A 24474-nucleotide genomic window follows, 5' to 3' on the forward strand; every position below is an offset into this window, starting at 1 on the left:
TCACACATGAGATCACATACATATATTGTGTATGTGTTATTGATGTGTTTGTTTTGTGTTTGTTGGGGGTGTGGGGTGTGTGCACTCGTCACCAGTATAACCAGGCACAGCTTTAAACTGCTTCAATGTATTGTACTTCTCAGTTGCACTGTCAGCGGTTACTGACAATTAGATGAGATTCCTCCCCTCACCTACACGCTAGCTGTAGGACTCACTGAGTGATCTCTGTGAAAGCAGCCCTGATCTGGTAGCACACCTTCCCACATCCGCCTCAATGCATTTCATATGTTCTTCCACGCTGCCGACACGCGTTAAATATAAACAGAAAATATTGCTCGCAGTTTCGGCTTAAACATTAAAACAGCAGCCAGGCGTGTGTCTGCCCAGAACAGATGTGTTACAAAGGTCTAACTCCAGCCTACACCACACACAAAAGAGGCGATGCTTTTTTCTCTGTTTGATTACTGGAATAAATTCATTTTATTCCAAAACAAAGGCGTCTATGTGCTTCCAATAATTGCACACAGTTATTTATTTATATATATATATATATATATATATATATATATATATATATATATATATATATATATATATATATAACATACCGTTATCTCAAATAAAGTTAATCTTTAATAGTGAAATATTTTAAAAGAGAGAGAATGATAAAAATTGCTGGTATTTACCTTAACAGCCCATTTCCCCGCAGATTGATACATCCTATAGGTGTGGACGAAAGTGTTTCTCCTGTACAGAAATTCAAACATTCACTTTAGAAACAGTGCCTATTGAGGGGTTTTGTGTTTTTTTGTTTGTTTGTTTTTTTACAATTTTTGCAAACTGAAATGTTGATATCAATAATAAATCGGAACCATTCATTTTATTCGAATAGGTTTCCAGTTATTTTAGTTTATATGTATGGGCTATTTGTCATTGCTTTTGCTTTCTGTCTGATAGAGGTAGTAGAAACTGTCTGGTGGTGTCAGATCATTTAAATGCATGCACAGCTCAACCAACGATTTAACCCCCCCAAAAAAACTTCTACAAAATATGAATTCTCATTATTACTAACTTAACTAATCGTGATGATCGATGCTAACATTTTCTGGAGATTTGAAATTGCACAAGGGACTCATTTTCCTTTTCAAACCATGGAAAAAGTGAATGCATTAAACAAAATAACAAAACAACACATTTTTCCAGTAATGTTGCAATTACGCATATTGTATTTTGCCTGTTTTATTTGCTACAATTACACGTCTGCTAATATTTCAATGCCATATCCTCTCGTAACTTTACAATGAAGCTATTCCACCGTTGTCCTAATTTTCAGAATTGTTTGTTTGCTGTGTGTTATTATTTTTTTATTATTATTTTAATAAGGAGACACTATATACCAGCAATATATCATCTCATTTTAATTTTCCTTATTACGCAAAGATGAAAAGATTGCAAATGGTACAGATTTTGCATTCCCAAACTATCTGCTGCAGCCAAGCATTTCCAGAGCACTTAGTTAAATAGGAGGTGAGTTGTGAAAATGCACTTTTTTTCCATTTTCATCCTTTATTGAATTGTCTGTTGACCTTTCCATTCCCTGTGGCTGAATCCTGGGTTCTAATGGGGGGAGAAATAGAATTTGAGATTGTGATAATAAAATTTTCTCACTTGCCTTCGGCGACCTTTAGTTCAATTTCCCTTTCCCTAGAGACACTGTACATTATAGAAGTGAATAAAATCATTTATTCATAGAAAGAGCCCCAATTTCATCAGAATATGCAGCATTTTTTCCACGGGTCAGCGTGATGGATGATATATTGAAATGCCTTCGGTTCGTGTAATGAAATAGTGGGACCGGGCTTGTATTGGAAAAACGATGAAGCTGATTCGACAATTGTAATATCCGTGTCAACGCAGGGTGTATTAAATGAAACCCGGTGATGTTACCGCTCCTTCCAAGTTATACGCATTAAATCACTTTTATTAGAAATTAAAAGTTAGCTGTCGATCGGAAGAAAGCATCCAACGCCAGGACTCAGATCAACTTTAGTCTGTGTGAAGGCGCGACTCTAAATCACATGCGTGCCAATGCCTTCACCTCCTAAAACAAAGTGATTGAAACATCTGCACACTTTGTAACTTTTTTTTAACGGATTGTGTACAGTAAAATAAAACATAATGCAACTGTATCATTTTCAGATACAGGTTTGCCATGCTTTTAAACATGTACTTCAGCTCCAGTGATGAATGCATGACTGTTTGTTGGCAATTACTGTAATTTATTGATAGACGTTTAAAATAACATTTTATTTAAATGGCAAAACAAATGCAATGAACTGTTGAAATGCATATCAATACCTGTATACAGTTGTAGCTAACTGAAAGGGCTTTACATGGACATGCTGAATCTCAGGTAACAATTGAACGTTGCAGCAAGGTGGTTACATGTTTGCAGAAACGTGCGTTACAAGGGATTTGCCTCACACACTGTCTGCTACGGCATTATTACATGATCCTGTCTTTCCGATATTTCACATGTCTACTCATGTGTGTGTGTGTGTGTTTTTGCATGTTTGTATAATCGCTAGCTGTGGACAGGAGCGATAGATTCATGTCTGGCTTGTTTGGTCCGAGCAAGTTAGTTCACTTACCGCACGCACAGACAAAAGACTCCAGGTAACGTTTCGCTGTCTCTAGCGAGAAAACTCCCGTCTCTTCCATACGATTCCAGTATTTTCTCCGTTTCTTCCTTACTAATTTTCCCAAAGTATATCGAGTGAAACATTGCTGGAGCAGAGAGCAATAAGAGTTATTTAGGGGGAAGTGAGTTGTATTGAGCAGAGTGGATTCTGATCTGGCACATTTGAAACTGTTCAACTTCCTGAGCCAGACTGCAGCTAATAGATGAATAACTAGTAGATGAAAGTGTGAGGTTTTCACACTTTTGTTCGACGCTTGCAGTATGCCACTGTTACAGATTTTATTTTGTTTGTTTGTGTAGGATTTCACCCAGTCCCACATGTAGTTTCTGTGCCTTTTTAAATAAAGTTTCTTAATTTGCTCCTTCTTAATAATAGTATACAGAACATCAGCCCACCAGTATGGAGGACATCACCTAAAGCTGAAATAGCTTTTGTTAAAAAAATAAATAAAAAATGTTTTGCATATATTTCGTTCCAACATCAGAATCAAAACATGTATTTTCATTTTTTAAGGATTTGGTGCTATGTGCTCCTGGGCCATCTAGTGCTCAAATTGAGGTTTTAACGTCATACTTTACCTCCACTGCCAGGCAATATTTTGGGTACTGAACCTTAACAAAATAACATCTCAAGAAGTGTGTTTTAATCTGTTTACAGCCAGGGTAATGCATTGTGAAAATGATCAGTTTTTGCATGACATGGGGGTGTATTTTGTTATTCAGTACACATGTGCATGGGGAAAAAAAGATTTGGTTTTGTACAATGTGATCCTCATATGTTACTGTAAGGTTCATTGTTGTTCATTATTGTGACTACAAAAAACCAGTTCCTGACGTCAGTGCAAAATATGTTATTTGAATGTCACTGCTTCAGAGATGAACAATTAATTATGCATCATTGATGTGTAGGACTTGTTTAAAAGACCATTGAGAGAGATGGTTGAGCAAACCACCTCTTTTTGTCACATGACTAAAGGTCCAGGCTGAATTTACAGATGGCTGCTTTGTTCTTACGCATAATCTGATAGATAGTGGCATTGTAATGTTCTGTTATTTCATTTCCCAATGGTCACTCGAAGTTTATCCACTAGAATATTTGATCCAGCTGGATTTGCCTGAGTTATCAGTTAAGCGCAGGTCCATTATCTACCACCAGAGACATCCTACCCAGAGAAACATCTTTATAAGTTAGAAGATTGCCTCATTCATTCCATATCTAAAATCTTCAACATTTCTTTGAATAACTGCATGCATTCTCCAAAGGATCAATCAATGTAGGGAGCCTACTGCAGTGAGCAATAATAAGAGGAACTAGGAATATTCATTATATTATTAAGTCCAGACTCACATGTTGCCTATTATTTTCTCTCATAATGCTTTACTTGTAACTTGATTGATAGCATTCATTCAATAGGGAAAGACAGAACCAAATTCTCATAATAATTATCAGCTGTACTACCCAATTTTGGACAACACAAAAAATACAAAAACTCACACTATTTTAATAGGGGTTGCCCACCCTTAGCCTCAGTGACTATTGTAATCCTTTCAGTAGATGGCAGGAGGAATACCTTGCCATTCCTCCCATAAGTGCAGTTTATAGTGCAAAAAGTGAAATTGAATCTCCTTGAATTACTATTTCAGATTATCCCACAGATGTTCTTTGGGGTTTACTATGAGCGGATGATTAAATGTTAACAGTGCAATTCTCCTTGAACCAAAGTGCTACACTCTGAACTGTTTGACTTGATTATCCTAATCGTGCTGGTAGATACACAGGGCCCTCACCAGAAAATCCCATCAATGCTAAATGTTGTCCAATGTTGTCCACAACATCTCGATACATACTGATAGTCAAGACCGTCTCTATCTAGAACATCTGATGCAATTTGTCTCTGGAACATGTACGCTTCTCCCATAACATGTGGTAATATAATGACATACTTCAATTACTGTTTATGGATATATTTTTAAAATCATATATAGCCAAGTAGAAAGAATGACTAATACAAAATTAAGGATTTGCTGTTTACATGGCGTTGTCCCTCATTTACAATATTTTTTTTCTCTGTTTGCGTCAGTTTTTGTTTTGTTTTTCCATTTCTTCCTTTCCACTTTTTACAGAAACCTGACACCTGCACTTGAGGTTTATGCTGAAGCAAGACTCACATATTGGTATCTTTGTAAAATCTGTTACACATAAGACTGCCTTACACTGTTGATGCAGACTGCTACTCAAAATAACCACAATAAACCACATGAGCTATGGTTTGGAAACTAAAATTGCTGCATATTCAGTGTTTGGAGTTTCAGAAGAACTTATGAGCTGATTTTTATTTTTTTATAAAAAAACAACAGCTACAATCCCCCCCCACACACACATTCATAAACACTCCCTAGCTGAGACGTTTTTGAAAAAAGACAATAGTGACTGATTTATTACTACACAATAAATGACTCAACCCTATATATAATAATATTTTCCTATATTTTTTTATTTTTTTTAACTGCATATCAAGCTTCCTGACAGAGAAATGGTAAAGAAATCACAAATTACCGCCACTGTATTTAAACAGAGGAAGTTTTCAGTATGCATCTACTTCACTGAATTTTTGTAGGTAGTGTGCAGTGAAAGGAGCAAGCAAACTGGGCAACCCAAGCTCTTTGGCATGATATCAGGCTGCAGATGTACTAAAGGCATACCGCCAATATGGATCTAAGTGTCTTATAGCTTGGATCTGCCTTTGATATGCTGTAGATCTTTTAACAGCGAGATTCAAAAGATTTTGTTGGAATCGTGTAGAGGTAGTTGCCTTGACAGAGTGAATCACACCCAAAAGACAAGGTCACATTTTAATATCCCTGTCTCCGAACCACTTCCAGAAGTAAGCTGTCACACATTAAAGACCACACTTTCAGAGGGGGTGGCCTTTGAAGGACTGTGATACAACATCTGCGTCTTCTCAAGAAAACAATAATAAATCAAATGATTCAATGAAAGGTGAACCATCTGTACATTCCATAGATGTGACACTGAGGTGTGGAGACCTAGATTTACACACACAGATATATACACACACAAACACATTGACATCATGAACCCCAGAAATCATCACATGGAGTAAAAAATTAGAACTGAAGGATCAATTTAGTATATTTCATGACCAAAAAGCTAAACACTGTGTGTGATGCTTTGAAGAAGAGTATGAGGAATGGGGGTCAGGGGTGGGAGTGAAGGGAGATTCAGGGGTCTATAGGGAAACCTTATTAGTGACTGCATTATTCTTTTCTTGTGAAAACAATGGCTGAGATAACCAAGGGCAAATACAATGCATTTAATTAAATTTGCACTGGAAAAAAAAACAAGTATGAAGACATGTTTGTGTTTTTTAATTTATTCAACACAGACCATTTTTCTCCGGTTCTCAGGATGTTTATGAGAAGGTTCACCTGCACCAGGACATTGCTTCCTCTGTCGTGTGTACAGCTACTTCTCTTCCACCTCTCTGTTTGCTTTGGTTGAAATATCACAAGGTGATCATCTGACAGGTTCTTTGCCGAGGGGCCTTGACAGAGCTCTATACTCCCATCCAAGCCAATGACCTCCTGTGTGTCGACAGGATGGTTCTGTAGAGCACCATCTGTCTCCTTCCTTCTGGCCGCTCTCCCTTTAGATTTGTTTCCGATCCACCGCTCCTATTGCTGTTGCACAGGGAGCCTTTGGGTTATTATTGTCGTTACTAATGACATGCCGCGCTGAAAGGGAATAAACCTTGTAAAAATGTCTTGGCATCTGAGTAATATAAGGGTGTTCCTGACGCTTTACTGAGCCCCTTCCCAGCAATCCTCACAAACTGGGTTCCTTTTTTGGGTACCGTAGGGCAGACTCTCACAGCACTACCTGATGCTTTCACATTAGTCAATTGTGTTGCATTCTGAAATGATGCTTTATCAGAAGCTCACAGAATAAACAGTAATACATATATAAATCAATAATGCATGATATGTAGTTATTTATAAGAATGCATATAGAAATGTGCTTGGAGTCTAGTTCACAATCAGTGGTATATAAAAAAGTATCTGAATGATAACGTTGTAGGTGTAAGAATGCAGTGACGAAAAAGTTCTAATAAAATACTCACTGCCATGTTCACATTTTAATTAAATGTGAACAGCAATACATAGAATATGATTATATACTACTACTGCTAATTATTATAATACAAGTCATATGTTGATGTGACGTTTGTTTAAACCCGATGAAAAACTATATTTACAAAAAATGTAAACGTATTAGAAATTACATATATTGTTAGATATTGTAATGACACACTATTAGTAATATAAATACAATAAAACTTGAATGTTAAGGAGTATGAAACGCCAGCAGCACCAGACTCGTTGACTGAGGATGCCCGGTCGCGTATGCAAATGAGCGTCACCATAGTTACGGGTACATACATCTTTCTTCTCGCGAGAGTTGCGCTCCCTGGCTACCTGAGACAAAACGAGAGTTTGAGTTCAAAGTAAAGCGCGTTGACATGGGCGGTACAAAAAATCTTGATTCAAAACGAAAAGAGGTAAGGCTGATTAAAATGAAATCCATTTATTGTAAATGCAAACGCAATAGTGCACGACAGCCGGAATAATTGTAATGGTGCATTGCTCCCGCCTGAAGGGCCCTGGGGCGGACTGTTTCCATGCAGCGGCTGCGGGAACGACGACTAGGCCGTTGTTTTGAGTGTGATCGTGTGCATTAAAATGATATAATACAGGCTCTGCACTGCTGCAACCAAACTACTAACTATTCGGTTTATTGCATTTTACAGTGCATTGTCTCAGCGATATGGTAACATGGCAGTGCAGTTTGCATTATTGAGGACCTGTCCTGTGAAAATAAAAACAAGATGCATGTCCATTTCCAGCTGGCAGGATGCTGTCACCTCAGGAGCGGGTTGCTTATGTGTGATATGTACATACAACAGTATTTTAGTCACGTTTTGCAGTATATACGGTTGGTTTTATACATACGCCAATGACACAATGGGGTACTTTTTAATACTTGTTTTTCGCAGATTTGTCCAGCTATAACAAATATTTCTGGAAACAATACCAGCAGTTTTTGTATTGATTCTAGTACTTTTGACAGCAAAGGAGGAGAGGACAATTTGCACTCGCACAGAAGGAGGCCAAAGTCTTTCATATATACTATTATAGCGGGGAACTGAACAGCTGGGTAAAATAAATATGCAGATATAAATGTGGTCTGCCTACGATTTGTGTCGGTTGCACACTAGTTTTGTTGTGTTTACAGTCCAGCTTAATTGAAGTATAAGTTACAGTCAATAGACTTTTGACTGACTTTTATATAACTATAATACAATTATTTAAATGGATCAATCAGCCCACGTCTGCGCTAAACACATATTTACAGCTGTTGTCAATCCATTTGTATCCTATCAGCAACCATGGGAGAGCAGCTATTCTGAACAATCTCAAACGTTGGAGGGATATTAGAAACGCATAGCCTTTTATTATTATTATTATTATTATTATTATTATTATTATTATGAACAGCACTGAATACACTTTATGAGACATGCCAAGGGAGTATTTCCATTGGGAAGTGATTGTGATGTTAATTAACCCAAACTGCAGCTTTTCCTGCAACAATAATTGTGTAGTCTTCTTCATTCTGATTTAGCATCTGCATCTTGTCACGTACCATCAGACTCATCAAGGCGTCTCATTTTGCCATGGCATTTCAGGAGGCTTTGGTTCCACTACCCATTGCACAATGTTAGTGATGTTCTCTGAGGGGGAGGGTGGTGTCTAAACTTTCACCTGCTACTTATTTGGTTTTATATTCCCATTATACATTGATTTCTATGGCCTGGTACTCACAATTGTACACACTCCTGTCTTGATTAATTTCCATCAGCCAGAATCTCTCGGCTGAGTCAACATTGAACACATTGGAAATATGTAATTGATAAATAACTGGTTGAGTTTACAATATGTCTTCACCAAATTGAATCGCGGATACCATTGTTTCAAATGAAAGATTAAAAAATGGAGTACTGCAATAGTGGATGTATTTCTGTTCGCTCAGATTTGCTCAAGAGGACCTTGAGAATGCCGTGCGAAAGTCCAATTATTTGACATGGAAATTTTGAAGTTGTTATATTTCTTTTGCATAATGTGCATATATTGGCTGTAATACATGTGTTCGAAACATGTACCTGTTGGATCAACTCAACCGTGTGTGAAAATCATTAAATCTAGTCGAGAAAGGGAATGTGCTTTTTTTAACAGAAGTATTTAAAAATGGTCTTATAAAACCATTATTAAACACAGTCTTTAAAATAACAATTCGTTATTCATATTACTACCTTTATTTTTACCTTCCACATCTGTAAAGAACAAAAAAATAATGTTCTGGCTGTGCCGCAAAGAAATGTCTGGCATTTCTTAACTACTGGAAATCATTTAACAAATTAAAATGTATAAATTCTCTACCCTTTTAACGATTCAAGCTTTAACCTTTAATAATTTAACTTTAATAATAAAGTAGCAATCTAGCTGTCAAACTCTGAAATAGAGCTTTACAAAAGCATAACCCCCATTGTTATTTTTTTAATGATTAATGGCCTAGTAAATTTGTGATATGTTCAAGAACAAATTTGCCAGATTTAAAAACTTAAAAAGAGCTTGCTTTCAGCAGTCAGGGGAATACATTGTTTATCTTCAAATTACTGTAAAACAAATATATAGGACTATGTTTTTACTTTCACTGTTTAAAAGCCCTCTTGCTACATATTCAATACTTCATATTCACCTGTACATTCTGTTCAAAATTATGAGGGGGTAACATTTTTTCTGATGTGTACTCTCATCTTTTTCAACAGGCCCACCATTTTAACTTGTCAAGATTTGGGATTGTGTGTTGAAAATAGCGAATTTTCCAGGCGGGTTGTCCACAGTAAATGAAGATTAAAATGCCGACGGCTCCAGTTCTTCAGCCGGTCCTGAAAATGAAAGTTGACGAACTGTTCCTGAACTGGCTGAGTGAAACCACTACTCAGCTGATGCTGAAGGATTACCTCAAACGCATCAAGAATGGAGAGAGGATTGAAACTGTCGTGGACCACTCGAAAGACAACAGACGTTCATTTTGCTCTGAAAATAAGAATAATGTCCGATCCAAGAAGATTGTGGCTGAGAAAGCAGTTTCGCCTTTGAGTCCTCCCTCAAGCCCCCCTTCAGCCCTCACTACAGCCCTGCCCTCTGGGAACTGCGGAAGTCCACGGGTTGGGTCCAATGTCAGAGCAATACGCCGATCCATAGGTACTAAACTGGTAAGTCTTTTGAGGGTGGGCAGTGAGTGTCTGTTTTCTTTTGGAAATACACATTCTTGATCTGTATCATCATTTGTCTTTACTTCAAACAGAGTAGTTTACAGTAACAATAGTTATTTGTACAGTAGATGATTGCAGCCCATCTTCGAACCTTATCCTCATAATCTCTTGAATATCAGTCTGCTGACTTGTTTATTTGTTACTTCCATAAAATAAAGAAAAACCTGGACAATAATTGTGTGCATAATAGTAAACAATGGCACTGTTCATTTCCCTGGCCTATCTCTTACTGTGAGGGACGGACGTCACTGAGCTGCTACCTGCAGGACGCTTGCTGCAGTTCCGCTCAATGTGCAACTGTCTCTGCCAGACCTGTGCTGCTCCCGGACTTCCTATGCAGGTGCTGGGCACGGCAGGACTCGGCGGGACACAGCGTTCTGTCACATAGATCACGGATTCTGCAGTTTAGTTATTCCAGGATATAAACAAGAGCTTAATCTACAGACCTAACACTGAAAGTAATACCTTGGAATCCTTCAGTTTATTGTCTAAGATATAGAATGAATAGAGTAGGACTACAATTAGGAGCAAAATGTCCATCTGTTAATTTTTTTTTTTTCATTCCAATCATGCATTGAATGTAAAATTACAACAACAACCAAAAAAAACACTGATTCCCAGAACAATTGACACAGTGCCTATAGGAAGTATTCACCCCCCTTGGAGTTTTTCCTCATTTTGTTGGTTTACAACATTTTTTTTCTTTTGGTTAACACAACCTACACTAACATTTTATTATGAAACAACAGTAAATGAAAAATTAAAACTAAAATCTCTTGTTTAGATAAGTATTCACACCCCGAGTCAATACTCTGGTAGAACCACCTTTGATGGCAATTACAGCTGTGTGCCTTGTTGGTAAGTCTTTATCAGAATTGCACACCTGGATTGTGAAATATTCACCCACTCGTCTTTGCAAAATTGTTCAAGCTCTGTCAAGTTCATGGACAGCAATCTTCAAGTCTTGCCACAGATTCTCAATTGGATTCCAGTCCGGGCTTTGTCTGGGCCTCTGTATAACCTTCACTTTGTTGCTTTTAAGCCCCTGCAATGTTGTTTGGGGTCATTGTCCTGCTGAAGGGTAAATCCATCCCAGTCTTAGTTTTTACAGACTGAAGCAGGTTTTCCTCAAGGACATTGCCCATATTTAGCTCCATCAATTTTGCTCTCTACCCTGACAAGCTTACCTGCCCCTGCCACATCCCCATATCATGATGCTGCCACCCCCATGTGTGCTTCACAGTAGGGATGATGTTAACTGTGTGTATGCTGTGGGTTTGCTGAATACATAACACTTTCTATTTAGGACCAGTAGTTAAAATTGTGTTTCATTGGACTACAGAATCTTTTGCCACATCTTTACCAGAGTTTCCCCCTTGCCTTTTTACAAATTGGGATTTTACGTGGAATTTTTCAGAAATTGCTTCCTTCTTGCACAATTAATAAATACATACCGAGCAATAGCACAGACATTGCAATAAACAAGCTGTGTAAAAAATCTTCCATGACGTTTCTGAACAACCTGGATCAATGCAAAATGAAACCACGTTTTATTGAAGCAACTCATAACTTTCTGATGGCAGTAAGGATATTCGATCCACAACAAGTGTGTAGTTTGGATTTGGCAGCTCTCCCATTACATTCTATTCCTGGATTTGATGCTGACTGTAAACCAGAAATGGACAAATACCTACCATATGCAAAAGAAAACTGTAGTAGAATGACTTTGAATGTATTTTGAATAAAGCCAAATAATTAATTCCCAATTTAACATGAAAGGCTAAAATAGATTTGTCAGTTATTAAATTCTCTAGATGCTGAAAGTTTATTATGGCCAAGTTTTTACAGAATGACATCAATCTGTTGCAGAAGGCAGGGTTAACCAACTGATGATGCTAAAATTTTATAGCAAAATGTAATGCACAGGACATTTTCTTTCTTGAAATTAGGTGGCAGTGATGGTGGTGTAAAACGTGGGGCTCTAGTAAATAGGCATGAGAAATCTATTGTTTGGTGTATTTTGTCCCAACTTAAGCATTTCTTCTGTTGCTCTTTCATGCCACAAGAGGTTGCTGAATGGCTCTCATTGTTTAAGGCTGGCATATTTGAATTGTGTTCTTTCTCATGTTTCTATTATGAACTTGTAGGAAAAATACATTTAGTTCATTGTAAAAAACAAAAACTTTGTTGCAATAAGCACCTAAGATTGAGTAGGCTATGACATGTATTCTGCTCCAATTGACACCTCAATATTGATTTACAAAGGTAACAAAAAAATATTAATTTATATTATATTTTGGAAGGTAAATTATTCTCATAGTATCTTGGTAATCTATATACCTTGCCAAAGGAGTAATTTACAGTATATTATAATGTGCTATCAAAAATGAAACTAGGTGTTTAATTTCTGCTTTTGTGTAAGGGTTATTTTTGGCTACCCTAAAAATCTAAATTGAGTTTGCAGACTGACTGACCACATGGCTTTGTGGTAAACTAGTATTTTATGTACTGCTCATGTGTAGCTGTGCTCTAGCTCATTTGACTGTGAGAGTCTGAGTGAAAAAATGAATGTAGTGAATGAATGTACAATCTGCTTTTGGAAAAGGCTTACTTACGTGTTTTGCTGCCTCCTCTCTCTGCTCAGTGCTTTCTTTGTAACTGTTTAAGTAATGTGATTTGTAATTCATTGGATTCTTTAGTTCGGTCTTGAATCCTAAACAAATAAGGAACGACCCAGTTGAGTAATCTGCTACCGTTTTGGACTGATTAAGCTGATTGGTTGCCTTCTAGGTTGAAGCAAAAAAGACCTTCCGCAATGCAATCATTTAAAATGTGATGACACTGAATGGTAGTGACAGCTGCATCCACCAGTCATCCATAGCCTTAACATGTTGACATGTCAGACATCAGTGCAATGTCATGGAGACATCCCTGGTGTACCTAAAAGCAAAAATCATTTCTCTACAGATCTTGCTGAGCATATCTACCCTGTTTGCTCTTTGGATGGTACACATGATGCTTGAATCTGTTTTTTTAAACTGGAATGGATTTGATTTGTTTTGGCATTCTATGTACATTCGCTGAATGCTGTTGTGATCCCGAAAAATCTTTATGGCCTTGGTAATTATTTATATTAAAATACACACACACAACCTATAGTTTACATTTTAACCTGCTGAAATATTTTATTTTGTATTAATTCTCTGGTAGGGATATCAATCCATCATAATCAAGACTGCCCTCCACCCCCACCCCCACCCCCAAGAAGACCTGAGATTACATTAATGCATTCATGTGTTTTTATCCTACATGATTTGTGAGTATCCACAGAGCAGGCTTTAAGTTTTGCCTGAAGCTCTTGGAAATATCTTGGAAATATCTATCTGATTCACCCCCCTCCACCATAAAGAAAGAAATATCAAATTATATTACATTGCATTGTTGGTTGCATTTACCACCCTATGTTTTCAGAGAGGGCCCCTATGAACATTTTCAGCTCGAAAGGCACCTTGTTCCAAGAAGAGTGGCTAAATGGTTTTCCCATGAATTCCACTCAGTCCCAACACTCACTCCCAATCAGCCTTTGTCTCTAATCTGCAACACCATTAGTCACAGGAGAGATTGAGTTAAATGTCTAGCACTAACATGTACAACACAGATCTGAAAGCACAGTAGTGTTAACTTGGGTGAAATATTCTTCACAGAAACATGTCAAAATAAATGTATTTTATTCTCCATAATTAATTCTGAAAAAATTTAGAAGAACAGTATATTACTTGACTGGGCTACATGCTCCATGGAAGAGAGTATGGTGTATATCTAGGCTACTACTTAAATATATGGATAAAGACATTTGGGTAGGGGTCCTTGAGTTTGGGCATTATTCCGAACCATATTAACAGCAATACATATTTGCAGTGTGGAATAGATACAACCAAACCATATTACCATATACTGTATGTCTTGTCTCTGGCTGTCACAAGTCCTACAGTCCGCATACTGAGCTTTTAGTGCCAAAATTAGTATACGAGGTTGAAATAATAGGCTGCATGACTTTGTCATTCCCCAGGTTTACAATATTAAGTCAGGATGAATATTTTACCAAAGTGGCATGGAGAAAGGAGCAGAAAAAAGTATGCAGACACAGTGTAAAAGTAAAACCTAATTGCTGATGGTGGATTTTGTAGTAATAAAAACACCACTTTAAAGCGCACGTGTCCAGCATCATAAACCAGGAACCCTTTTTATTATTATCATTATTTTTTTATTAAAAGCAGTCTGTACGTTCTGTGTTTTGGTCGTTTCACTTCTGTTGAATGTGTTTTTCTCTCTGTAAGCATAGAGGTGTCATATGTGTGAGGAGGCTTTTCCTCTGTCTGTTCTGGAATCTTCGGCCACCCCCGGTTGCTGTACAGTAAATGAACAACTGCTGCCCTCCGCATATTTTCTTGAGTGACGTAAGGGGCATGTGCCTGCAATATGTCACAATGTATTAAAGCAGTTCTGATCCACGCATCAAGTAATGCTCTATTTTAAGAAAGCTAAAGAAATTCCTGAATACAAACGCATTCTTCAAAGGATTAGTAAAAAATTCAATTAACGTCACACTGATGCAGCTTGGGACAACTGGTCTCACTTTGACACAAGACACCGATAAAGATAGCATTCGTTCTCTTCTACTGGAATTAACTAGGCAGAAAAGAGCTAGGGCTCTACAGTAAACATCTATTAGGTTTGCCCACAGTGCACTAATAAACTACTTCAGGGTTACACACTGTTAATTGTCAGTAGAACAATGGAGGATCTTCTGTGCGATGCTGGGGACAGTCTATTTTTGACATATGCTCAGAACACCCATGAAATATAGAAATAGGTACTATAACCTTGGGAAAAATGTGTGTCGGTAAGAGTGCACTAAGAAGAGATGTGTACCAAAGATCTGTTGATCTGTTTATGCCGTTAAAAAACAAATTCATTATTTTCTGGGCTTTAGCTGTAATTTGACAGGAAATTATTAAACTCAAGTTCATGAAGCTCATAACTCGGAGGTCAGGGTGTCCTTTTGAAGATGTAGACCTATTGTTTAAATGTTTTTTAACCATAATATGTCTATGCACATACAATTACAATTCAATTACATTGATGTAATTTTCTTGTTTTGTTAAACTACATAAACTAACCCGAAGTGCAGGTATTTAATGTAGGGTAATTGTTATTGTTATATTGTATTTTCCAAGGCTTTTCAGCATCTCTGGCCTTCTAACCTTTCAGCCGATGAGGTCATTTTCATCCTCCAAAGTGAATCAGCTTGCCTTTTGATTGACAGAGGAATTGTACAATGTTTTTTTTTTTTAATAATCCATTGGTTAAAAAAACTTGGACAAGAAGAGTCTCCTGCAGTTTTAGTGGCTACTTCTTGACCCTTCTCTTCATTGTTTCATTAAGTATTTCTTTGAAGAAATAAAAAATAAAACAATTGTAGAAAATAAATCCGTGCCAGGTTTTGAATCACTTTGCATGTTATGGAACATTGGTGTGATCTTCAAAATGTTGCTAATAGCATTTCACTTCATATTAGACCATGTTTGTTTGTTTGTTTGGTTGTATGTTTTAGTATCTCAGGAAATAGACCTAGATAGCACTGGCAAAATATGACTTGGTTAATACGTCATGGTGCCAGCTTTTGCCTGCTGCAAGACCGCAAGATATACACATTTTCTGAGCTCTGCAATCTTGGTCCGTGTAGTCGCAACCTCTTCTGCCACACTGCAAGAGAGTCGTGGCAATTAGGTTTGATGGTATGTTTTATGAAGAAAAAGATTAAGAATCTCTCCTAGACCAGCAAAAGGGTTTGCTTCTAGTGAATGGCTAGGCTTTGGGGGAGAGTGGTGATGCAGACTGGGACATTTTAATATCCCATCCTACATATTACTGTGAATTGGCATTAGTACTGTCCTTTTCTCTTCCTAAGAACTGTGTAGCAATGCATTTCCTGACTCCTACAGCCGTATGTCTGGAGAAAAACACTCTTCCATGCAAACGCCTCCACTGAGCGAGAGTGACCTCCCCTCTACCCATCCCTGGCAAACAGCCTAATTAACCCACTTTCTGGATTCCCGCATACAGATTCATTAACAAAAATGGTCTGTGATGCCGAAGATATTACTGCATTGGTAAGCTAAAATGCAGCTTCAAAATATAAACCTAATTTTCCTCTATAGGATGTATGTGTGGTCTCAGGATGAATATGAGGTATTTCCAAATGATAGTGCGGTGTCTGGTCAACTTCCTTTATAACCAATTTTACGTGTTACGCATTTAATGTTTTCAAACCTTTCTTTGAGTTATCTTGTTCGAGAATATTTTCATAAACTCTTTCATAAAATGCTTTCATAACAGCCGTTACGCAACGCAGCTGCACTAGTTAACATCTAAACTGTCCCCAAACTGCAATATGTAGCTTACCATGTTGTTTTGAAATTGCACACATCTTTGAAGTCTAATCTACAAAGATTTGCAATAATCCATACAAAATTACATTGCAGGACATAAAATGAAATTTAAATGTGAGGGAGTAAGATGCTTTGCAATTTTCCTCTTCATCTGGACCACTGTTTTATTTTTACAGAGTTTGTCCTCAGGTAGTCAAGCATTTGTAGATGATAATCTGCAATTGCTAACAGCCTTCCAGTATGCTGCAACATGGATTGCTACATCTAGTGACAGGGCATATTTATTGGAAGGGGGGGCAGGTGGGGAAATCGGAGAAACGGATAAAACATGTAATGGTGAACATTGAAACAGAGGATGACTCGAGATCTAACAGCAAGGGCCAAATGTACTGAATGATGGTGTGGAATGAGTTGTTTTGTAATTTGAGTTTTTAATTGAACAGACTAATTATAATAAACCCTGGATTGGGAATGGAAGAGAAATTTGCTTTGTAATTGTAGACATAAGGTTTGGTAACACATAGTATTGCTTATGTGGGTAAATTGCTTAAAATTGTCACCAAGTCTTACTACACTTTTATTGAAGTGAACTGTTTGGTAGGATTGTCTGCACCTACCTAACACCCCAGAGCACACAACGTTACAAAAGTGGGCACCCCAGATTGCACAATAGGTCACTTTAATTTTGTGACTGTGTGTTCACTGCCTTTGTCTTTCATAAATTATAGGGAGATGATCTGGAGAAGGTTGTTTCTCTGAATGGGGAATTCATTAATGCCCTCACAGGGGACTGATGCAGTGTATTTGTCCTTCAAGCCCTGTACTCTCTCTCCTTAATGACAAATATTAACCCTGCTGCCTCTACCAGTCATACAATTTCTTCGAATTGACGAATGGGGACATGTTCTAGCCGCCTGTTGAACGCTAGGTAATGCAATACTTGTCATTGAATAACAGGATCAAGTAATTATAGCATTGTCCTAGCCATTGGATTGTTGTTCCTTTAAATTAATTGACCACCGTTTTGACATCTTAGCTCTTGAAATAACACTACTAAAATTAAGATTGTTTCCCTTGACCTGGAAGGAAAAACCTGAAGGCCATACTAACTGATCTTATTATCGGGTAAACATAAGATGACACCTGGTACAGTTGTTTAGTTTATAAATGTGTTTCTTAAAAATAGATTAATGACTTTTTGTGTTTACATGCTAATTTAATTATTTCTCCCACCTTTGTTTCCTTGATAGTGATCACATAACTTTGTAGTGTAAGCTTGTAAATTGAAGCTCTTCAAGGATCTGCATTTAGCCACAATGGCATCTTAAGTGTTGGCCCTAGTGTTCTTTTATGTAGCTGGTGTGAAAACTATACTCACTGTTAACCTGTTTGAACTTTCAATTCCTTTCAACATATTTTCACTCCTGCTCAAGTTTTGTTCTCGCTCCGTGGATATTGTATCGCATTTGCCTGTATGTGTGTTTTGACTGGATATTATGTAAAAAGAGCTGTACAGTTGCTTTGGTACATGTCAGTTTTTCCAACTGACAGCTGCATTTCTCTCTTTGTCAGTACCAGCTAACACTGTTAAAAAAACTAAACTGTAAGATCTTTGTGTGGTTGATTCGTTATACAAAAACTAGATTATCCTATGGTAAAACAAAGACTAACTATACTAGAGTGAACTGTATTTAAGAATGAGAATTGATTTGGATTCCCCCTGGTATAATTATCTTGCCAGGATCGGGGTGGTGACCAGAAAATAATCATACAGGAACTGGAAAAAACTACAGTTTCACACTTTTGTTGCTTGATTTACTCTGGACCTGTGTTGGCCTCATATTATATTGACTGGTACAATTTGACTGCCATAGTATTTAGTATAACCCCAGGGGTCAGGGGCATTGATATACTGCTTTTGTAAAGCTTATCAAAACTGTACAGGATCCTGTTATTGCCAGATAACAGGATGTGGAATTCCAATAAAAATTAATGGAAGAATCTACTTGTCATATCTTTCTGATCTTTGGTCTATAAATACATATAATTAAGCCTGGGTGTATTCTATTTTGAATTGGGATCCAGAGCATAATGGTTTCGCATGGTAATACGCTCAACGTTTGCTTTCATTCCTGGTCAGTTGTTGTTGTCGAAGTCTGTACAGTACATATTAATAGGAGATGTGAATAAAAAAAGCATTTTCAGCTGTTCTTTTTTGCTTCATGTTGTGGGTGCTTTGGATCAGCACGTTTGCTGGGAATTGTTGTAATTGCCGTCAGTCGGGGAACGGATGTTTGCGGGTTCTAAAGATAAACTTGTTTCTGTAGATCTTGTTTCTTAGGTTGCCCAAACAGTACATGCATGCTTTTAATAGTCCCCAACTGGTTAAGCCACCATTCTTTGAATACTATGCATCCTCATACCACTGACCGGCTATTATCATTGATAATAAGGGATGACATGTCTGGAAGCAGTAAAAAGCATAACGAAATTTTAAAAATGACAGTGAAGATTTCTTCAGTTTCCGCTCTTTCTTTTTTTTCCATCCCCCCACCCCTCCCCCTTCTTTATCTTGCATAATGTTTCTCCTACTGTACAATATAAGCCAGTTCAGACAGAAACAAAATTATGACATTATTCTTGCTCCTTTGCGCTATTATATACCTACTTGATTTTTTGATTTGTTTGCCAGGATCTGAGCTGCTGCTGGGTTTCTTCTGGCACACATTTTCAATACTACGCAAGTGAAAAAAGGAATTGCCAACAAATGGTTTACTGGTGGCTCTTAAGGTAGGAAAAAAAACACTGTAGAGAGCTTTAAGGGGACATGCAGTGAACCTCTACTCTCCAGCTGGGTGCTTCAGTCAAACAGGACAGCTTGAGTAGTTTGTGACAGAAGGAAATTAGTTGAGGTGGGGGGTGTCCAGAAAAAGCCAGTACCCGCTGTAATCTTGGCATTCTGCTGCATCCCAAGAGTTTGTTGGATCTCATATCAGAGAGCTTCATAACAGGTTTGTTTCTTTACATAACCTTCTAAGTGCGCTGTGGAATGCAAGCTGGAAAGGGCAACTCCACAACCCCTCCCTCGCCCCACCGCCACCACCACCCTCTCCAGCTGCCCCCACTCTATCTCCCTGGTGACTTTTCAGGATAGGACTTTCTGATTGCAGCCAACTTTGTCTCTTCGATGTATGGGGCAACAGGCTGAGGCAGAGCTGGCGTGTGGAACATTGCAGAAGTAAAAAAGCACAGCTGCTCCCCACAGTTAAGTGGCTAAAGCCTGATAAGAAAAAAGAAAAAGAACCACGCAAGCTGGGCTGCCGGCGCAGATACCTCAGATTAGAGCCGTGTTTACTGGGAGTGCACGGGGAGAGTCAGCCGACAGAGGCTCTATGAGATCGGACATTATGAGGATGAAGGACATCTCTCTGCGGCAGGACCCTGACCTCCGGAAGGAGCTGGCGCTGCTGGCTCGGGGCTGCGATTTTGTTCTGCCGTCCCGCTTCAAGAAGAGACTGAAGGCTTTCCAACAAGTCCAGGCAGGTTGTTTCAGTTATTCAATTTTCTTGGGTTCTGTCGAGGGGCTGATATCGCCTGAGCACATGTCTGGCTTTTAGTTTCTGTGCATTGATGGTGATTGGAGTATTGTGTTATTATTATTTATTCTTTTCACTTGTGAAGTAAAAGACCAATTCAAAAAAGAGGCAGTGATCGTTGACCTGTCCTTCCATGTCTTGCTGAGAGCGAGGCTGTCCGGTGGCTGAGTTCGGGACCGGGGCAAGGTGAACTACCCCGGATAGCCCATGAAGAAGGCTATCCTCCATTGCAGGGGATGTGTATTCCCTTTTATAGACATGAGAGAGGCTGGTGAAGAAGGCAGAGGAGCAACAATTGTCATTTTCCTGTTGCTGCTTCGAATTCGCAGATCCATCCTATTTCAAGGGTCATTTTGAGACATGTTTAAAGAGTTCTTAAATGTCTCCATTTTTAATGTTTTTTTTTTTTCAGTTGTTTTCCTTTTCTAGTAGGCAACCTCATTGAATATGAAGTTGGTATCTATAAATTTGACCTCTAATAGTGTGTGTATGTGTATATATATATATATATATATATATATATATCTATGCATTACAACAGTGTGTGTATATTATATAGGCACTACTGTAAGGTAAATACTACAATAAAATGAAATGAAAGGCAGTGCTGTATTGAAAGTAAATACAGCATTCAGAGTTATTGAAACCCATTCTCTACATACACTCTATGGTAGCAATCTTCTTTATAAGCACTTATTTTAAACCAATATTCAGTTTTGAACTTAGGCCACATCAGTCTTTCCCCCTGATCACCCAGCCATGCACAACCACTATCCCATACTTCCTTTCTCTCACTGAATTCTTATTTTTCTATGTTGAAGGTCTACATGGACCAGGCTCAGTTATTGCCAAATGCACTGCCGTACACAACCCTTTTCCAACTTGTTTTGTGTCCCTTTTCACTTTCCTTTTCTTTGTGTGTTGGTTTGGAATACAGCGGTGAAGTCTGTATCTTCTAAAGTTCTCAACTATACGTAAGCTTTCCATTAGTAAATGCTTTTACTTCACCCAGGGGCTGTATCTTTCACTGTTGCGCTGCGCACTTCACACTCTTTCACGTGTCTTAGTTTGGCTGCCGGTGAAGCGAATTGCGACTTCACCAGACAGTAGCTGATGTGTGGGCTTTGTCATCCGACCCCTTACATTGTTTTTGCAAGTCACAGGTGATCTGTGCTTTGCTGCTTAAAGGCTGATATTGTGCTCTTTGTTTTTGTAACTTTTGGACGGCTGCCATGATATATAATACCCATCTTTGTAGTAACGGTATCTGCGGTTTGTGAAATACATTTAAAAGCATACCACATTCATGGGAGGTGTACTTTACAGGGTTATGTTACCTCTACATATTGAAACCTCGTCTTATGGGAAAACTCCTTCATTAAGTGTCTGACCAAGTAATGGCCAGAAAAGTATTTTGCGGTTCCTTGGCTCAGTCCTCATTCTGTTCATGTGTTCTGCTATATGATAATGTATAGACTTGGTATTGTATAACTGCTGTTGAAAATACATAAGGTTTTAAGTTACAATAAGTTACCAGAGTGTAGATCTTATCCCCCATGAATACAACACTATCTTAAACTATTAGTACCATCACACCTTCAGTAAACGCTTCAGGAATTGAGGATGTTCACATTCGGTCTTCAAGGGCACCTGTTAGACATACCATCTCCCTTTGGAGGTACTCATCCATTGTTAAGGGACAAAGGAAAAACTTGAACATTGTATGGAACAATGGAATAATGCATTAGAGATGGGTGCAGTCAGTTATGTAATAATATATAATAATAATAAAGGTCTTTAATCAATTCAAATGACATCAGATATTTGTTAGATTTGATTGTTTATTTTTATTAAATGCAACACCCTACATTTCAAAATTTCGTATGACACATGTGGAGGTCAGTGTTGGTTGAGGTCTCGAATCTTTTATGTCCTGATGGATTTCAACCCAGAACTCGGCATGTGTAGTACACAGTGTGTCCTAGGACCGTTCCATGATGGTCCAGCAAGTTATTAATATTAATATCATCATCCTGGAGGTAGTGGCGTGTGTGTACCCAGAGCCCAAGCAGCTTAGTGTGCTACTGCTTAAAGACCATCCCTGATTGTCCTCAGAAGAGCACAGCATCATTGATAATCCTTCAGTTCTCGAGCGGAAACCACAGCAGGTAGCTTGCTCACTGCAGCAGGATTTCCTCTCCTGTGTCCGCAAGCCAGTCTGTTCCGCCTGCATCTTCCCTGATCGCAGAGACCATTCGGGCTAAATGCCAGGAGAGTAGTCTTTGAAGTAGTCTTCTTTTATGCTCTGAAGTGTCCACTATCGAAACCTCATCGTAACCCGCACTTTGAAGTGCTTTGTAAAACGTTAGAATATTAAACGGACCATCAATATTTTGGACTATATTTTATTCATAAATTCTGATTTAAGTCACTTACAGTTGTCTGTAGAATATACAATCCTCTCTGTATTTGAATAGCTATCTAATATATATGGATTAAAGATTTTTCTAAAAAAGATACCAAAAATTGTCTATGGTAATCTGGTAAAGTATTAGTTTTCAAATGGTTTTAGCATGCCTGCACTTTTCTGGTTTGTATGATGGTTTCCTGCACCTCTCCATGCTTTATGATGATGTGTCTTTGCTTTCATATGAGAATAGCTTGCTAATAGTTATGTCTTATATTTGAAAATAAAATTAATGGAACATTTGTGTAGTAATGTCTTGACTTGTCTTGTCAGAAATGGTGGCTGTTTGCATCAGTCATGGTCAGAATATGGGGGGTCAGTGGCACAACCTGACTCCCACTGGCAGAAAGTTTGCACACTATAGCTGAGTTTTGAGTGTGTTTTGATATTTTAATTTTGCAGGAAAGCTTTTAGTAACACAAATGGTAGTTTTGTATGAATGTAATCCTGATCAACATCTCTAACTGTGTTGATGTATTTTCCTTTCAGGCTCAGGTAAAGAAAGAAGAGCCCATAACACCAGCTTTAAGTGAAAGCATTCCCAAGTTTTTCTTCCCACGTGGACGGCCCAAAGCCAATCTCAACGTCGACACTCTCATTTCGAGGATCGAGAAGGCCTTTTCACAGTTCCCCAATGAGAGGGCCACTATTGAAGACATGGGGAAGGTAGCCAAAGTGAGTGAGGTTTATAACTTGCCGTATCCTGCCACCCAGTAAATACACATCCAGGTCTTTATCACTTGAATTAAATTAGACAAATTACTTGTACAAATCTGAGATAAGATGGTGGTGCCTAGAGCACAAATCAGGTCACATGCAACAGAAGATGAAAGATTCAGATTCCTCTGGAGGTGCTGACTGTATAAAAACATTTTTTTATTTTCTCTTTTATGAATGTAATTACGCAGTCTTCTCCACATACAACATGAGCCTTTATTACCTTTATTAAAAATAATTTACACCGCAACACATGCATCAGAAAAATGCTCTTAATCAAATAAGGCAACTAATTTAATTAAATCACTTGGGCAGGGTCTATTCATGTCTTCCTCATTATTGTCCAAATCCACGGACTCCCGAGTCACAGTGGCTGTCATTTCCAAGAAGAGTTGTGCGTTTTTCAATCTCCTCTTCCAACACGCTGCTCTTTTTCATGGTACCTCTTCTCAGCGCTGAGAACAGGTTGACAGCAACTTGCCGACATCTCGGCAGGGAATCTGCTAAATCGTCCTGTGTGGAATCTCTCCCATAAATCAGGTTAAAAGGGCTTCTGCATCATTTAAATCAAAATAAAATGCAACAAAACGAGAAACGGCCCACACCAGTTTTGTAGGGTTTAAATATGCATGCTATTAGTGTAGACAAAGAACAGTATTTTGTGCACTTCTAAATACTGATTTTTATAGCAGACCAGAACCGTTGACATTTTTCATATGCAAAATCAGCTTTCACCTTACCTCACCAAAAGTGACTATTATATAAGTGCAGGCATGTCTGTATGCATGCCAGTAATCCTGCTTGTTGCAGTGGGCATCTTATCAGCTTTGACATTTAGAAGCTTTGACATTTAGAAGAAGATCAGGTACCACAGCAGCAGCAGATAGGGAATGGTTTGGAAGGAGTTTCTGTGTCGCCCACTCAACGTTTCTCATAGCTCATCCTTTCATGACAGTCACCTGATTTTCTTGTGTGCCTTGAAAGAGTTGTCTGGTGTTTGGGGGGAGGGGGAGGGGCAGTGGGGTCAGATGCACATACTGAATAAACAATAATCAGCTGCCATGTGCTACATGCATGGCGCATACTCTTTAGTTCTGGCCTTATCCAGCTGGTAAGTTGCTGC

At 38.2% G+C, this 24474-nt stretch overlaps 1 protein-coding gene across 3 annotated transcripts in view; it reads left to right on the top strand.

The window, feature by feature from the left end:
• The first annotated feature begins 7190 nt into the window (after positions 1–7190).
• The window catches only part of ppp2r3b (protein phosphatase 2, regulatory subunit B'', beta), a 29197-nt gene continuing 11913 nt past the window's right edge, over positions 7191–24474 (top strand). For 2 of the 3 annotated variants that reach the window (XM_066706804.1, XM_066706805.1), the window contains exons 1-3: positions 7191–7281; positions 9610–10059; positions 23124–23309. In XM_066706804.1, coding sequence (XP_066562901.1) covers positions 9688–10059; positions 23124–23309 — 558 coding nt within the window. In that variant the 5' untranslated portion in view covers positions 7191–7281; positions 9610–9687. Of the gene's footprint in view, positions 7282–9609; positions 10060–19447; positions 20111–23123; positions 23310–24474 lie in introns of those variants that run through there. The other variant, XM_066706806.1, reaches the window with a different exon arrangement.

The sequence above is a fragment of the Amia ocellicauda genome, chromosome 6 (genome assembly GCF_036373705.1).
Source record: "Amia ocellicauda isolate fAmiCal2 chromosome 6, fAmiCal2.hap1, whole genome shotgun sequence".
Lineage (NCBI taxonomy): Eukaryota > Metazoa > Chordata > Actinopteri > Amiiformes > Amiidae > Amia > Amia ocellicauda.